The sequence below is a fragment of the Phoenix dactylifera genome, chromosome 2 (genome assembly GCF_051530095.1).
Source record: "Phoenix dactylifera cultivar Ajwa chromosome 2, Ajwa_hap1_PhDact_Kaust_v1.1, whole genome shotgun sequence".
Taxonomy (NCBI): Eukaryota; Viridiplantae; Streptophyta; class Magnoliopsida; order Arecales; family Arecaceae; genus Phoenix; species Phoenix dactylifera.
Window position 1 is genome coordinate 19,405,150 of NC_143191.1, and position 18,758 is coordinate 19,423,907.

Sequence of the window (18,758 nt, forward strand, 5' to 3'; positions counted from 1 at the left end):
GTGGAAAAGGAGTTCTCCATTATCGAACTCGAGTCGAATAAATCTTGACATATGACAGACGATGGGGTTTGACGAGTTGTCCATGACCTCCGTCCTGTAGGGATCCACGATAGTAGGACTGTATCACATGTTAACTGCACCTAGAGGTTCATCTTTCTATTCTACTGGGTAGCCACTACATGCTGCTAGGTGTCACTGGTGGATGGTGGGACTCATAGGGATTATCTTGATGATCGATAAACCCTAATGAGTTGAGTTGGAATCGTTCCAACCCATTGAAAGGAGTTTTCAATGATATTGAGATAGAGATCACAATATATCTCACTACCAGTCAGAGTAGAACCTATGGGGTCACACACACTAGAAGTATTGACCGATCCGATGGTTGAAATCGTGATTAGGAATCACAAGTAATCGATTTGATTGATAAGAAGTTGAAGAAGGAAAGGGAATTAATTAATTGGACTTGAAACAAGAATCCTACTTTGGGTAGGATTCCTAGAGTCCTAATTGGATTAGGACTGGGAATCCTAGTTGGAGTAGGACTGGGATTCCTACTTGGAATAGGATTCCTACAATCCTAATGAGATTAGGAACTTTGAATTAAAATTGGATTCCTACTTGGAGTAGGATTCCTAGAAATCCTAATTGGATTAGGACTTCGAATTCAAATAAAGTCCTAATTGGATTAGGACTAAAATTAAACAAATCCTAATTGGATTAGGATTCCTTAAGTCTAAATTAATTATTAATCTAATGAATCAACATGACTCCTAATTGGATTAGGATTGAAGAGTTCAATTAAGTCATGATTCATTCAAGTCCTAATTGGATTAGGACTAGCGTAGATTGAACCCAAATTTGGCTAATCCTAATTAGATTAGGATTAAACCATGAGAGAGGCACCTAATCCTTTTTGGAAGAGGATTGGATTAACCAAGTAAGAGGGGCATCAGCCCCTCTTCACTTAGTTGGTGCGACATGAAGAGAGAAGGGGGACCGGCGCCCCCTCTTGGAAAGTAGTCAAGGGCTCCTAACTTGTAGGAGCCCTTCATCCTTATTAAAAGAGGACTAGGGCCGGCGCCCTAGATGGACCTTTCTCCTCTTCATCACGTGGCCACCCCCTCTCCATCTCTCCTTGGTTCAGCCGCCATCAGCAAAGGGAAAAGAAGAGGAGGCGTCTCCCTCCTCTTGGTCTTCTTCCTTGGCTCCAACGCATGGAAAAAGAAGAAGGCTGCAGGGGCTTTTGATCTTCTTCCCATCTTCATCCTTCTTCTTCCTCCTCTCAAGCACAATCAAGGGTTGATTGAAAGAGAGGAGACCAGCCATCAAAAGCTATCTCTGCAAGGGAGCTAGCACTCCGGTGAGATAGAGAGCTTGGATCGGATCCTGCTTCGTGTGGATACCCGTAGAGGCCGGACGTTTGAACGGCTTCAAGCGAACCCTCTTCCAAAACCACGAATTCAGATTTGCGGTGATCATCTACCCGCGCAAGGTGAAGATTTGATCTTCCTAATAGTTTTAAAAGTTTTAATTCTTACCTAATTACGAAAGGTCTAGAAACAACGTTCATGCGATGAACGTCGAACCCGTGCATGCCGATTCCGCTGCCATCTGATTTTTGTTTTGAAATATCAGCGGCATGGGCGGGTTCCCCAACACTATTCAGATCCTCTCTCACTATTTTGTGCTAAGAGACTACCGTTAGAGTCTTCTGCAATGGACAGATACAACTTTAATGGTGCACGAGGTCTTGGTGGGACCAACACAAGAAAGTCTAGCTAAGTCTTGCTTTATTTCTTTAAAAGTTTGCTGATGCTTTTTGGTCCATATAAACTTATCCTATGCTTTGAGCTTCAACAACGGCGAAAAAGATCGAATATTCTCTGCACAGTAAGCAATAAATCTTTTGAGGAAATTTACCTGCCTGAGAAATTTTTGAAGCCGTTGTTTGTTCTGAGGAGGCTTCATAATGATGATTGCTTGGGCTTTATTTCTGTTGACTTTAATGCCCTTCTAATGAACTAAAAATCCTAAATTGACACTCCAAAAGCGTCCTTCTATAGATTCATATGCAGTTTATGCACTCCTATCCATTGGAATGCTTTTCTTAAACATTCAAGGTGATCAGTAATACTCTAGATCTTCACCACTACATTATCTCTGTAAACCTCCATAAACTGGCCAATCATATCAATATTGCATTCATGGCCTATTAATTTTAATGAGTACAAAATGTTTGAGTATAATACTAATAATTTTGTGTTGTTAGTTAAATTTGTTTTATAGGATCTCAACAAAATTGAAAGATTAGAGAAGTATGGAGAAGCCTAAAAGAATAAATCTCAAGTTGAAAAAGTATTTGAAATATTTTGGGAGCTTGTGTAGTGGATGAGTCAACCCTAGAGAATTATGAGTCAACTCTTACCAAGCACGAGTCGACCTCAGCACAAGTCGAGTTAAACCCAAAATGGCCATAGATAGAAGATAGAAGGCACTGAAAACCAACTCTTTCATAAGTCAACCCCAGACAAACTCAAGTCGACCCTACAGTGACCACAGGAGAAAGATAGAACATAGCAAAATAAGTGCTTTCTTGAGTCGACACCTGAAAAAAAGAGTTGACCCGGAAAGAATACGAGTTGACCCCTGAAGAAGTCGAGTCGACATGTCCGTGTTTGATAACAGTAACGACTAGTTTTTCTGCGAAAATAGAATGACCATATTCACTCTTAACGGTTATTTCAGCCACACCAACAGCTAGAAACAGATCTCCAACAATTTTTCAAGCTATAAAAGCTTCTAAATTGAAATGGAGAATAAGAGAATTAAGAAGATTGAGTGGATAAGGTAAAAGAGAAGGAATATAGGTCAACCACCACTTTTAGAGCTTCATATTAAGTATCAATTTGAGAAATGACTATTCAAAGCCTCCACCCACTTCAAAGAGAGCTTCTAAATATTTAGAGAGAGTTTTAACTTCCAATCATTGAGTTCTACCACCCATCAAGAGCAAACAAGAAAAGAAAAGAAAATGGATGAATTCTATCCACCAAGATCTTAACTGTTAGAGCAGTTAAACTCGATCTATAATGACATATATCCAACCTTTTCAGAGGTTATTTTATATTCTATTTCTATCTTTATTTTATGGATGAGCTTTGGGAATCTCGTGTGGGGGTTTTTGGTGTGGCTAATACTGTGAAAAATTAGCTACTTTTTAAGGTTTAGTTATACTCGAGAAATAGCTAGTTTGAGATCAGTTGCCCTAAAAAATCGACTAAGTTTAGTTGAACTTGAATATCAGCAAGGAGTTCTTAAGTATTAGAACTTAGGGTTGGTCTAGTTGTACTAGCAAAACAGCTTGGTTTTGATTGAGTGTTAGAAAAATTAACTAAATTTAATCATGAGCCTAGAGAACAACTGTGTTGTAATCTTGTTCATTGATTATAGTAAAATTTTTAAGAAGGAGGCCTTGGAAAGTAGACATAGGAGCTAAGTTTGCTTCCGAACCACTATAATTTTTTTTTGTGTATGAGTTGTTTATGCATTTTCTTTTCTTATGCATTTATTTATTACTTATTTCAAGGTGGATACTATCATGTTTTAAGCTCACCATCCAGGTCGGCCACGTGATATGACCGCACACTTTCTAGAGTAGAGCCCTAGAGAATATGCTGGGCCTAAATTTTTCACAACATCAAAAATCTATAAACAAAATTGTTCTCATTTCAAAATAAGAGCAAACTTGTACAAAATTTCAAAATTCATTTAACCTATCGAAAACAAAGATGCTCTATATATTTATCCCTTCTACCGATGATGTCAACCATAGCCAAATACCACGCAACCTGCAACTCTAAAAAAAAATATACAAAAAAAGATTTGAGTTTTTCTAACCCAGTAAGAATCAGGTAAAATAATACCATATCAATACTTGAAAAAAAGCTCATTCAATTAACATGCACATAAAAACTTATTATCATCTTATCAAAAAAACATACACACACGTACACAGATATATGTATGATTTGACCAATTGTTCGACAATAATTTTTATATCATATCATTCATTTTTTTATTAATTTGATTTCGGGGTTTCATATCAATACTTTTCCGAATTTGGACTAACTAAGATCATGACCCAGTCTAAGACAGACAAAATCCTATGCATAAGCCTGCAGAGGCTATCCCATGCATAAGCCCATAGACACCATCCCACATGTAAGCCCGTGGAGGCTCTCATGATGGGATTAGTCCAAACTGCATCTTATTCTTTTGATTTATAAGTTATAATTGTTAATCAATTTTCATTTACATAATGTATTTCTCTTAATTTTAAAGTTTCTTAGTTACATATCATGTTTTCACTATCTGATATATATACTACCATGCTAGTATATTCGTACTGAAAATTATATAAAATATATCATCATATTCAAATCAAATTTATCAATATAAATCGCATGACGTAAATCCAACTGTGTAAATTAATAATATGTATATATATATATATATATATATATATATATTTTCTCCGTCAAAAGAATAAAAACCAAGCACTTCCAGGCCACCAAGAATACCGAAGTCTCTAAACTTGCAAGGCATCCTTTACTGACAGCTTCCTCATCTTCTAGTGTAATCGGGGCAAGGGCGCTACAGGGGAGCCGCCATGGCAGCCGCCAGCTATGCGTGCTGCTTCGCTAAGATGGAACGCCTCCGGCAGGTGCACACCATCGGGCGGCCTATCTTTCCCAAGGCCATTGGCGAGCTCCACGACCACTCTGGCATCGCCCGCCGCCTCCTCTTTGTTGGAAAACCATGCATACTGCAGAAAATTAAAATCACAGCGGAAGATGCATCCGTTCATCGTATGAACGTATTTTAAAACCATTCGTAGATAGATTAAGATTAAATACTTTAGAGGAAAAGATCTGATCTTTACCTTGTGCTGGTAGATGTTCACCGCAATTTGATAATCGTGGTAATATTGAAAGGCTCGCTTGAAGCCGCATACGTTTCTGGCCTCTATAGATATCCACACGAGATGAAGAACCAATCCAAGCATCTGAATCTCTCCGGAGTGCTAGCTCTCTTACAGAGATTGCTTTTGATGGCTGAAACTCTCTTTTTAACAATCAACTCTTTGATTGCTCTCAAAGGAAGAGGAAGAAGAGAGTTAGAGGAAGAGGCCACACCCTTCTTCTATTCTTTCTTGCTTGTGGTGGAAGGAGGAAAGGGAAGAATGCTGCCCACGCCAAGAGGAGAGGGGAGATAGGCCGCACGCCACTAAAAGAAAAAGATTAGAAGGGGGCCGACCCCTTATTCCCTTTTATTTGAACGCCCTAGGCATGGAGCTCCTAAAAATTAGGAGCTCACGCCTAGCTTGCCCCTCCTTTCTTTTGGGCCCACGCATTTCCCAAACCAATTTAAGTTGGAGCGTGCAGCTGATTTAATTTGGATGCATTAAATACTCTTTCAAAGAGGATTAGATGGTCTTAAAGAGTCCTCATCTAATAAGAACGCTTAATTCTTATCCATAAGATCAAATCACTTTTGGGCTGCTTGGAGTAGGTGGAGTCTCCACCTACTCCAAGCAGCCTAAAAGTGAGCTCGCCTCAGGCCCCAGCAGCCCCTGCGTCGACCCCTCCCACGGCACCGGCGTCGCCGACGCCGGGCTCATCTACTTCCACGACCGCCTCCTCGCCATGTCGAAGGACGACCTCCCCTACCACGTCCGCGTCACCCCCTCCGGAGACCTCGAGACCGTCGGACGCTACGACTTCGACGGCCAGGTCCGCTCCGCCATGACCTTCCACCCCAAGCTCGACCCCGTGTCCCGCGAGCTCTTCGCTCTCAGCTATGACGTCATCCAGAAGCCATACCTCAAGTACTTCCGCTTCTCCCCCGCCGGCGACCAGTCACCCGACGTCGATCACCCTCGACCAGCCGACCATGATGCATGACTTCGCCATCACCGAGAATTTCGTCGTGATCCCCGACCAGCAGGTGGTGTTCAAGCTTCAGGAGATGATCCGTGGAGGCTCGCCGGTCGTCTACGACCAGAGCAAGACTTCCCGTTTCGAAATTCTCCCCAAGCACGCCGCCGACGCGTCGGAGATGAAGTGGATCGGCGTCCCAGACTTCTTCCACTTCCACCTCTGGAACGCATGGGAGGAGCCCGGCACCAGCGAGGTCGTCGTCATCGGCTCCTGCATGACGCCGGCCGTCGATGGTGAGACTGTCCTGGAGGACGCGGTCGAGGATTGAAGGATCGGCAGAGACGACGAAGACGAAACCCCAGGGACGGCCCGTCATCTTGTTCCTCATGATCACCGTCTGTAGCACCTCCCCGTACTTGGAGAGTACTCCTTCATCTTCTCCTCCATCGTCTCCCACGATATCCCCCCGATGAACAGCTTCCCCGGATCCGGATCCATCGCTCCCTCTTCTCCGCTCCCTTCTCCTTCTTCGGCCGCGGCCGCCTCACGGACCTACTGCACCCACGAAGGCCCAACGGAGATCGGCACGATGGGCAGTTGGATCGACCTTAGCCAATGCTAATGGCCCTGCCTCTTCAAGCTGGCCCATTAGCCCACAAAATAGCAGGCTATTATACACACTTAAGTTTAAATTAGTTTCACTTAGGGCTCGTTTGGTTCGCGGAAAAAGAAGGGGGGAAAGTGTGGTCAACGGGAAAGTAATGAGATGCCTCTTGTTTGGTTGGAGTTTTCAAAGGAGAGAGAAGGGAAAGTTGTATTCCCATGGGAATGTGATTCCCACATTTCATGGGAAAGTCTTTCCCATGAGAAACATGGGAAAGTTACTTTCCCATGAGGCGGGAATCACTTCATTTTTACTTTTTCCCAAAAAGTCCCTTCAGTATTAAAGAAGCATTAAAGAGGCATTAAAAACCTAATTTTTATTAAGGGCATAATAGGAATTATATATAACTTTCCTAGGAAAGTGGATGGCCAACCAAACATAAGCACCTTGGAAATTTGTCACTTTCCCATGGTCAACCAAACATGCCAAAAATACTTTCCTAGGCATCCTCTTCCTAGGAATTTGTTTCCCAGGAATCATATTCCTAGGAAGGAAAATGCTTCCCGCGAACCAAACGAGCCCTAGAGTTCCCAACACTCCGACCACAGGGGCTTCACCATTGCTGTTGTTCGACCACCCTCTCCATCTGCCTCGTTGAACTCAATTCACCCTCCCTCGTTGTTATCTTAGGCAATAGTAAGCTAGCACATATCAGTACAAAAAGCTTCACCAGCATAAATATAGATATTATTTATATATAAAATATTTCCTTTGCATCGAGTGAGTTTTCTAATAACAACTTGAATCACCTGAGTCGAAGAATGGATAAGGGAGATATATCCAAATCATTGAAATATTAGACAAAGTTCCAGATATTTGAAAAATACCGTTCAACAGATCATTATTATTAAAGATGATTCTTTTTCTTTATTTTTCCTTAAGTTTAATATTTCTTTCTTCCAGAAACTTCTGGTAGCAGATAGAAAGGTCTCATGAACATTGGTTTAGAAAACATCCACCAAAATAATCTTAGTAAAATCATCTCATCATGCTGTTATTAGAAAACATCTCAGTGTGGAATCTGATTTATGCCTCAAGATTGTCGAGAGACCACACATCTCATGCACGGACAATGATGTGAGCAAAAAAAACTAGCCATGATGGAGAGAATATTGGCCATCTTGACCTCGGGATGTCCTGAAGTTTTTAATCTCAAATTTGTCTAAGGTGAACAACCTCGATATTCGCCGTGATGTTATTCTGGTCGAATCAACCATGGAGTAATGCCAAGGATCACTAAAGAAGCTGCAATTAGGATCTTGGTAACGATTACGCCAGCTCAACTGTAAATGCACGATTGGCACAATTATTGTCGCGTGCATATCGTGAGGAGTCGTTACTATTAAGTTAACGCACGATATCGATTGTTATCGTGCGGTTATTGCATTTTCTAATGATTAAGATAACAGACTCTAACACCATCCAGTATATAGGGGTGACTGGGAGACTCTCAAGTAAGCATACTTGAACTCTCTACTACTTTTATTCTCTCTTTCTCCGACTATTGTTCTAAAATTTCACTGACCTAAGCTTTGGAGGGTCCCCCGCCAAAAACATTCTGGCAAATAGACTTCTTTTTAGGTTGAGCTTGCATCATGTAGAATTGTTTTAACATCTTAAAGTCTTTCCTTGGTTCTAGGCCGACCTGCTTTCCACCTCGGTATCGGCCGACCTCAACCAACTTCTTGCAATGACCGACCTTAGCTCAAATTCTAGCTGCAACAAACCTGTACATAATTTTATGGATTGATTGAGTCCAAGATTTTCTAATAAAAACTAGGGCTAATATTTCAAATATGATATCTATTGACTTCAAAGCTGATGATCCTGGGAGCAAATATATAGATTCATTTGATATATAAGTATTGCATGAAAAACAGCGAATTCATTTTATCTGAACTAACAACAAATGTAAAAGGAAGTCATAAAGGAAAATAACAAGGAGAGGATAGACACAAACACATTTGATTTAATTAGCCTGAATAGAAATAAAAAAGAACTAGGAAAACAAAAATCACACAACATGAGCAACAAAAACTGTTTGAACTGAGTGCGCCCCATCAGACCATGTCACAGATCCAAACCCATATCCCTTGGTTGCATCCTTAACATGAAAAGTGACCTCATAGGAAGCCTTCATCAATCTCCTTGTGAAAACCAACTTCTCAGGTGAGACCTTGACCATGAATCCGCTTGGTGTATCAACAGTGGCAAAGTATGTGGAATTTGCTGGTCCAACATTGGTTACAGTCCTACTGACTGTCCTCCCTGCTTGTTTGCTGTTGAGGCTGGCAATGGATATGGAAGGGTAGTTGAGGTTGGAGATGAGGTCTGGTGAGGGTTTACCCGGGCAGCTGAAATTGGTGCCGGAGAGAGACCTTATGACTTGATCTTTATAGCCATAATGACAGAGGAAATATAAGTAGTCTTCTGTGGTGGTCTCAAAGACTAGGCCTGGGCTCAGGGCTCTTAGTGGGCTTATTTCTCCTGCCCCCATATCAAGAGAACTTGCGTGGGCTCCTGAGTAGTCTGTCAGAGGCTCTCCAAGATTGTTGGTTGTAGTGGCTGCATAGAGTGAGAACAAACGTCTTTTGAGTAAAAGTTTTAGATAGGGGAAAATTCAAAAATTGAGGAAAGTACCTTAATTGTGCCAAGAGTTCGGAAAGAATATGGCAATACTAGGACATGGCTAAAGTATACATGTACACATTTGCCATTAATAGTAAGAAAAATTAATTTACTTGATTAATTAAGTATACTTGGAGTGTTTCTTGTATAAGATAACAGCTATTTATGAAAAGTTCATGGCGTTCAGAGATTCTTAAATTGGCGGATAATAATTTGTTTATTTGGAAATAGTTATGAAAGCCATTAGCCCAAGCAAAACATCATTTGAAAAAAAAAGTGAGAGAATTGAATAAATATGAATTTTTACAAAAACTATTGTACCAACTTTCATTTGATTTCTTTTGAATTGGATAGACGACGGAAGTGAACACTAAACAACTACCATGATCAATGATTTCAGTCATCAAAATGGTCAAGTGAGCTGCAATTCATTGATTTCGTTGCAATACTAGAAGTTCCTAGCGTAAGAGTCTTACCTGTTGTCATAAGTGCTGATCTTATCATGGAAGGAGACCATCGTGGATGGGCTGACTTTACGAAAGCAGCAGCGCCTGCAACATGAGGGCAAGCCATGGAGGTTCCCGACTTGATGCCAAAGTTTGATGGCTTCTTTCCTGCAGGAATGTCTTCATTGTCGACTGTAGGCATTGATGCTGCAACGATGCCGACTCCAGGAGCCATCAGATCAGGCTGCCAAGCAGAATTCTGGATATTTTAGACAATGCGTGCATGCTTTCATGTCTTTTGGATAGATGGGTAGTTGAGAGTGTGGACCTTGAGAATGGCTTCTGTGAGCCCTCCAGGACCTCTGGCTGAGAAGTATGCGACGACTGGTGCTGGTTTAAACCCCTCAACATCCTCTGCTGGGAGAATGACAGCCGCTGGCTTCCTGCTTTCACCAAATTACGTTGAACACTTTGAGTCATTGGGATCGGGTCTAATTGATGCATCCACTATTTGTTTATAAATTTTGTTAAACAACTATTTGATCATTCCTTCAGCTTACTTGGTAGAGTTTATGTACTTAAGTATCTGAGCTCCGGCATCATTCCCAACTTCTGAGAAAGGGTAACTACCAGAATCAAATGGCACCCCTTTCTCAGCTTCATCAATTAGGATCAGACCCTTAGCTCGAGCCCCTTCAGCCACCAACTTCTTGACTCGTCTCGTCACAGTCGGATCACTGTCGACGCATAGGATTATCTTTCCAGCAGCCTTTTCAGTGTCCAATGATCCGGGATAGCAATTGCTGTCACTCAAAGAGCAGAGGATGAGAATGGACTCACTAGATACATCGCACTGGAGGTTTTAATGCATGATATGCTGGAAAAGATTACACCACCATAACAAAAACTGTTCCACAGTTCAGATTTAAGGATATAAACTGCGATCGAAAATACATCAGTCTTGAGATTACCTTGCTTCTGATACTGGAGTGGACTCTGCCGCTACATCAGCACCGAAGACGAGTGGAAATGATTCAGACCGACTGAGGTTGGAAAAGTTTATGGCAGATCCCTGAGAAGATTGTTGCATGATTAGTAAGATCCTATAGAATACATGTACTGTTTCTTTTATCACTGCAGACTAATTAGATATATTGCTAACAAATTTGCGAGCATATATATGTGTGTGTGTGTGTGTGTGTGTGTGTGGTAGGAAAAATGACCGAAGTAAATGATAAACATTGAGACAAATTCAACAGTTAGTGATTCAGAACTGATAACAAGATCAGGTCAGATAGGATTCTTTCATTTTTTTGTTTTATAGGTGCATGAACAACATATGAATGCTCAAGTGACCAGTGAAAATAAAATGCAGGATTTCTTCAAAACAAATTTACCTTCAGAACAATTCCATTGCCAAGAACAATGTTGGACTGGAAACTTCTGTCGATGCTAGAAGCTGCGACAGTGAGGATCCATGGAGCTGAATTGACCACAGTAAAAGGATCTGGTCCATCATTCCCACCCGAACAAGCAACCAAAATTCCCCACTTATTAGCATGGAAGGCACCAATGGCTATGGGATCACTCAGGAAGTCCGACTGGAATACAGAGCTCATTCCTATTGATATTGAGATTATATCGACTCCATCGTAAATGGCATCATCGATGGCTTTTAGCACAGCAGAGCTGGCACATCCACCCAGCGAGCATGCCTTGTACATCGCAAGCCTACTAGAGGGAGAACCACCCTTGGCTACTCCCTGTGCAAGGCCATAGTAGCTTGCATTCATTACTGTTGAGCCCGCAGCAGTGGATGATGTATGTGTCCCATGGCCTACAGAATCCCTTGGAGATCCAAAGGAAGTTATGCCATGGATGTTGGAGCTGTTGGATGGAGATCGTACTGAATCGGGTGCGTTGTTATAGAATCTTGCACCTATTAGCTTCCTGCCATGGTGGCGAAGTTGAATAAAAGTGAGGATACGAGGATAATACAAAAAGCTACTAATAGATGCTCCTTTCTTAACCTTGATCTTGTTAACTTACCACTAGACCACCAGAAGTTTAGGCTGTTATGAAAGGGGCAAAACTGGCTCTATAATAGAATCTAAGACCACTAAGTTATGTTTTCTTTTCACTGTTTGCAGTTTTTACATTCAAAAGTTCCACCTAGGCATCCAATAGGACTAAGCTGAGTGGAAATGAATGTATAGAGAAGATATCTGTGTTCCTATTTTTTTTTTCTACATTTTGATTTTGTTGTTTTAAACCTTTTAATATTTTTATCTTTAGATGGAAATTCAAAGGAAATAATATTTATCATAGACATATAATAATACTTTTAAGCGTATCCTAATTCAGTTGACTATGACTATGTTTTATTATCTTTCACTAAATATATATCCTAGAATCTTAACAAGTAGTTCATGAGTTTACCTGTTACAGTTGGATTTTTTAAAATCAGATCCTTCCATACAGATTCCCTTCCACCTGGAAGGGATTTTCCCCATTCCTGCATCACTGAAACTAGGTGATTCTGGCCAAATCCCTGAAATGACAATTATAAAGTAAGGTATTAAAAAGAAATATGATAATATGCTACACAATGTGGAGTTGTTTCATTATCTAGTTTGTTAAATTAAACTTATAAATCCATGTTCAAAATTACATCTTAGGAATGCGAGCTCGTCTAGTATCTCGAACTGTCCACTATGAATCAACATTGTTTCAGTTCTTGCATAAGCTAATTGGCAATGGACTTTTGTTAATGCAATTTCCACATGCAAGAACCCTTTTTTGTGAATTAGCCAAAAAATAAAACCATGTGATCCTTGCAAAAATAAATATGATGGCGATGATGATGGATAAGATAACAATGATGATTATAATAATTCTGTTGATGAGGAATAACAATAATACCATGTTTTATCTCTCAGATTTATAAATGGAAGCTAAGGACCAACCATCCTTAGCTCAGCTGGTTGGTATCTCTCTCCACATAGGAGAGGTCTACATTTTCAACCCTAGCCACTGTATTAACTTTTTGTTTTCCATAAAATAAAGAAACAAAGAAAGAAAAGAAAAGGAAAGCTAAAGATAAATAAAAGAGATACCTGTGTCGACAATGCCGATTATAATATCACTTGAAGCTCGCCGTCGCAGTCGCTCGGATCGTAGACCGGATTCCTTTTCTAAGAAATCCCAAGAACGGGTAGTATGGAGTTGAAGAATTCGATCACGAAACACTGATACCACTCCATCATGACCTGCTTTCAAGCACTAAAAGGTCATGCAGAGAAAATGGAGAGGTAGGATGTTGAAATGCTGCAGTTGTCAATATGTCCCAAGATATAGGCAGTTTTAAACAACTGTAATTGAGAGGTAAGTGTGTGCATCTAAAGCATGCAGGGAAGTTAGGAGTTCAAAACATTTATTTCAGTTGAAAGAAGGGAACACCAACCAGATAATAGAGCAGCTTCTTTTTCAGTTAGCATGGCTGTGAATCCCTTGAGTGCATGATGATAACTTTGTATTAGAGATACTCTTTCTTTCTCCTCACTGTTTTGAACAATATAATGAAGAACACCTAAGTCAATTACTTATAGCGGTATCTTGTCCAACATGATTATGGAACATTGCAAATAGAAATAAATAGTAATGTTCATAAGAAAGGTTTTGCTGCCTTGGAATGATGGACGATAGCATTTGCAAGTGAGCTGCTTGTAAGGCTTCTGGATTTGTTTCTTTCAAAATGCTCCCCATGTACACCACATAAGACTGATGGATGAATTCAAAAAGAAAAAAAAGGCGTATATTTAGAACCTTTAAGAACCAACTTACAATAGCCCTAGAATTGACAAAAGCAAACAAAAACTCGGAATTCATTCCTCAGAAAAGATTACCAATGTGAAACAGTCCAAATGTCAAGCATTTTTTTACCGCTGGATAAAAGCATTTTAACCTTAACAAATCACCATAGATTATCCATCACCTCTGCTCAGAGGGGAAAATACTTATATATATTTATTAGCAGGGATGTTTGAAAGATTTCAGATAACTAAAAGAATGAATCTGCCATCCATATTTTATGACTTTAGCCATCGACAAGGGTCTTGTCTCTGGGGAAGCAACCAAATTTTAAGCACAATTGCAACACGATCATATCACATTATGTTTCTCCAACTAACTAAATCAGCAAGAGAGACAAGTGGCAACTTTCAAGATCATGCAGAACAAATTACATTAGCCAATTAACAAAAGTAATTACAAAGCAAGTGTTTAATTAACTCTTTGTACCTCTGGAGCTGGGTTTGATTTAACACGGAGAACAAATGAGGCCAAAACGAAGAAGACGAACTGCCAGTAGATTGCCATAGAAGACAATGAAATCTTAGCTCTAGTCGGTGTTGCAGATTAACATGCCAATGGAAGGACCTGGCGATCTTGGACACATTTGTAGGCAATTTCCTTGGCATACATTTTGTATCTAGGGAATTTGGCTCATGTGCAGCAGCAACAACTTTTTGTAGTTTATGCTCAATATGCTCAGGTACTTGCCTCTCTTTTTCTTTTCATTACATTTCTTTTTTCTAAACTCACATTTTATATGAGTTGGTCTATCATGAGCATCAATAAAAGGTAGAGGGAAGATGTGAGAGAATCAAACAATAGTTGTAGAACAGCCAGATTTGCTGATTAATTTTCTTCCCAAAGATGAATACAGAATTTTCTCTTTTGTAATAGTAACTACCTCAGGTGCATTTTTTAACACTTTGATAAATTCATTATTTAGTGAAATAGTTTATATTGTAGTCTTAAGCTCTCTAAAAGTCTCCAAAAAATCTTTAACAGCCCTCTTTTATTTTAATTAGCACGATCTTGAATCTGGTCAACTAGGATCTTACTATTGGAAACAATATTATGACCAGAATATCTTGATCTGGTGATTGGTCAAGCAATTTGAATGCCTCTAATAAAACTCCTAGCCATTGGTTACGAAAGTCAATGGTCAATGGGGCTTATAGACTGAGAATTTCTTATCATGCTGCTCGATTCACATAATCTACAACTCCCTCTTGATAAGACCAGGAAAGATCGGTGAATTTTTAATTGATTGTAGGCTGTTGGAAGTGATAATATTAGTAGTATTTACCGTCACTGCTGACAAACAAATATAGTACACCAAAAGAGTGATAATATTATTTAGTGATCTCCATTAACTATGGTTTTCTTCCTATTACAATTGGAATCAACTAATATCAATCATTGTATAAAACCGTAAAAGGTTCATTACATGTGGGCTCCAAGCAACCAACACAGAGATGACAGCTTTTTACTTTACATTCTTGCTTGCTATATGACATATTCTTCAGAGACTTGGTTTACAAGTAGTTCCTTTGGGCAGCAGGGCACTTGCTTCTCAGATGTGCATTGTTGCAACCCAATTATCTCTTTATTTTAATTATTCATGCTTCTGCTTCTTCTTTGGTAGCATGTCCTTTACCTTTCGGTTTCTCCTCTGGGATCAGTGCATAGAACTCACTTTGAAAAAGACAAACTCAGGGACTCACTTGGATCCAGGTTGTGATCAAAGTGAGGGAAGATGAGTAGATGACAAGGTGTCAAGAACACTTATCAATACACACATGATCAAAGGAGGAAAAGTTCCATTCTCTCATCCCTTCCGTGCCTTTGAGAGTTTCATCTCTTTTTCCACTTGGATCTCAAATCCTGTATTCCATCACATGCCATGAAGCTACTGCCTATCATCCCATCCTCATAATTCTAGCAATCATTAGGTCATGCTGAGAAGGTCCACAGCTGACTTAAAACTCAACTAGAAGTTTCTTTTCTTTTGTTACTTGTGTGGCATAGCTTTTGATCCATATGAAGATGAAGAGCAGTCAAATTGTTACTAATCATGTTGCATTCGGAAAAAAAAAAAGATTATTATTTTGTGATTTTGAGGCTGGATGTTGATCTTTCTAGGGTATGAATTAATCAGGCTTAAAAACTTTTAAGCACATAGAATTCATTAGAGAATGATCAATCATAGAGGCCTGGTTGAGGCCATGAAGACAATGAAGGATTAGTCTAGTGTTATTTCTCGAAAAAGTCTAGGTTTAGTGGCACAATGAGGAAGTAGGTATGTTTTATTCCTTTCGTAGTGGCCAAGAAGACAAAATAATCTCATGGTGAGCTTTTAAGTGGCCAATTGGCCTGTCCAGTTGTTGCATGTGAGCTTTGAAATCGATCACCAGAAGCAAGGAATTGTTGCATTATGATGACCAGTAAACTTTTCTTATCTAGATATGCATATACCCATTTAAATTTCTAATTAGTAAAACAGGATGATGTCCAAGTGGTAACAAAAGCACAAGTCAATTAGAGAATCATTTGACCAGGGACAAGCTGACCGAGCTCTAAGAACAGCCTAACCTCAATAATAGAGTGGTCGAAGGTCAAGCTTGAGTATAAAGTACAAACAAGAAGAAAAACTAAAAATTCAACTAATTGATTTTGGACCTTGATTAATTGATCAATTCCATGTGCAGCCATCATCAAATAATTGTTAAAATTATTTGATCAAATGATCAAACAGAGATAATAGTGATCATGATCAAACAAGTATATGTTTCAATTTCTACAGGCAAGAAGGTATCAATTAAGCATTGATCAGTAACATGAAATACAATCCTAATTATTTGTACAAGATAATGGTGGGTTAGCGCATTTATCCATGTATAATTGTGATCAAGCTACGAGAAGTGGAAGTCAAAAATGAGAGACAAATTAACGAGCAGACATTCAAAGCAACTGCACAGGTTATAGCAGTAGTTGAAGTATGAACACTAAACAAGTTGATTTGATTGATGCTTGTAATGGCGGCGGTCTGACATCAGTTCCATTTTTTCCTATTTTCTCGATGAAATTTGATGCACTGGATTGACATTATATTTCTTTTTCTTGTTTCTTTTTCCCTTCTCCAATAAAAGGATGGCGGTCAGAAGTTTGTTCATTCTGGTTAGTCAATTGGCCAATGTCAGGCATTTGGGATGTTGAACAATTCCTTCTTCCATGGAAAGTAAGAGGGCTGAAGTTGTTCATTTTTCAATCATTGATAGTTTTTCAAGGCTTGCATCCAACTTGGATATCACCTAGTTTGAGATAAAACTGGATCCAAAAGTCTAGAGCAATGGATCAAATTTAGGTTTTATACCTGGACTCACGCTCTCCAATATCTATGAGATGGCAATGGAGCTGACAGAACTTGAACAGAAGCTTATAGCGAAAAAAAGAAAAAGATGAAATGAAAAGCTGTAGAGAAGAAACTAAAACTCCAGCCTGTTGGAGGCTGTAATGGTTTTAGTCTATGATTAAACAGATATAGCGCTGCACAAGCCAATTCTTTAGTTGCTATAACTTGATGAATTCATCCCCGAAAAGCAATTCACTGTGCTCGTAAACATCATTGCTACTGTCTTAGCTAGGAGTTTTACAGATTGGACCTGAAACTAATCAATATTGGTGGCTGTGGTATAGATATATACGTGTTGCAATGAAAACTTTGTTTCCAAGAAAAGAATAAACACAGAACTCAAAATACCTTGAGATCTGTGGTTCCCGTGATGTTCGATGACAATCGGTGCATTTTCTTTTGTGCCCCCTCACTTTGATCACAAGATGTCAAGATCAAATTAAATATTTTATTATTGCTTGCATTAGCAAGCCATTGAAATCCCATAAAAGAGTGCCCAAAAAAAAAAACCACTTCGAGGTTTTGGGATCCACTTCGAAGTTTTGTTTTTATGGTATTCATGTTCAAGTTTAAATCCCAGCCCTCCAACTCAACAAGGGAAAAAGTTTCATTTGCTATGTTGACCGACTAAACAGAGTTAAAAATTTTAAAGCCGCTGGTTAGTAGTTTCCACTCCCAGCCTCTATCCAAATTATCATTGTTTTATAAATTAGTAATTTCCACTCCCAGCTCATTCTCTCTCTTTTATAAATAAAATGGCGAGTGAAAGAATTATTCGTGAAGGGTATGGATTTTACATGTCATAATATTAGAACCAAAACTCCTAACCAGTATCTTCGTTAACATCCAAGATACCAACCTGATGAGATTTTTAATCTCAACCCCCTATCGCGCCCTGACCCGGTGGCTTGAGTCGGGCATACGAGAGATGGCTGCACATCCATAGAGTTTAACCTCACTGGACATTCAAGGCCTACCTTTTCATTCATACATATTTACGTCATTCGAAACTTAGATAGTGGTGCAAATAATTAATATAATGCAATAGTCCACAATCTCTAATAATAATGAATAAAAATATCCAATAATTTTTTTTTCAAGTAAAGCTAGTCAAATGTCTTCTAGATCCTAAGCTCCTCATTGCTCCTCTTGAGCTCTATCTATTCTATAGTATCTGGAAAAAAAAGAGAGAGAAAAAATGAGCTTTACACGCCCAATAAGTTATCAAAACCTCATGCAGGATCAAGCATGAAATATAATTTTTCCAAATATAAACAATTTAAGAATTTTAAGATGCATTTATCAACATAATTTTTTTTAAAAAATATATAATACATAACAATAAATCATAAACTCTCTTTTAGCCTTCCGTACCTATAGCCATGATCAACTTCATGACGAGGACTGAAAGAGATTAGTCCCTAAATACATAATATGCGATCCATTAGCGTGTGCCAGTGATCCACTTCAATAGCTAAACCTAAAAGAAAATTTACTCTGAGTCACGCAGCTATGATTCACCCCGTGACAAGGCAAAGTGACTAGTCTTGGGCATAAAATACATGAACCATCAGTGTGTACCAGCGATTAGGTCTAACTGGCTAGGCCTGAAAGGACTAGCTCTGCCAGCGATCAGCCTCGATTAGTTAAGCCCGAAAGAAATTAGTTTTTGATATGTAGCCAATGATCAGTCCTATTAGATAGACCCAAATCATAGTCAAATTAGAGAGTTTTCACAATATCCATTACAACCAAATTCTCAAACATAATATAAACATACTTGTTTTCAACAACATAAGCAGCATCAACCAAAATTT

At 39.2% G+C, this 18,758-nt stretch overlaps 1 protein-coding gene and 1 pseudogene across 1 annotated transcript; one reads left to right on the forward strand and one right to left on the reverse strand.

The window, feature by feature from the left end:
- The first annotated feature begins 4,672 nt into the window (after nucleotides 1–4,672).
- Nucleotides 4,673–6,421, forward strand: LOC103696688 (9-cis-epoxycarotenoid dioxygenase, chloroplastic-like; annotated as a pseudogene).
- A 2,050-nt stretch (nucleotides 6,422–8,471) lies between these two features.
- Nucleotides 8,472–14,259, reverse strand: LOC103696687 (CO(2)-response secreted protease-like). The gene is made up of 11 exons (XM_008778376.6): nucleotides 13,980–14,259; nucleotides 13,366–13,460; nucleotides 13,144–13,241; nucleotides 12,797–12,949; nucleotides 12,120–12,231; nucleotides 11,078–11,630; nucleotides 10,652–10,752; nucleotides 10,241–10,483; nucleotides 10,009–10,123; nucleotides 9,711–9,924; nucleotides 8,472–9,171 (listed from the first exon to the last, which is right to left on the reverse strand). Exons 1-11 carry the CDS (start codon nucleotides 14,055–14,057, stop codon nucleotides 8,621–8,623), a joined length of 2,313 nt encoding a protein of 770 aa, XP_008776598.3. The 5' UTR covers nucleotides 14,058–14,259; the 3' UTR covers nucleotides 8,472–8,620.
- Between the last annotated feature and the right edge of the window lie 4,499 nt (nucleotides 14,260–18,758).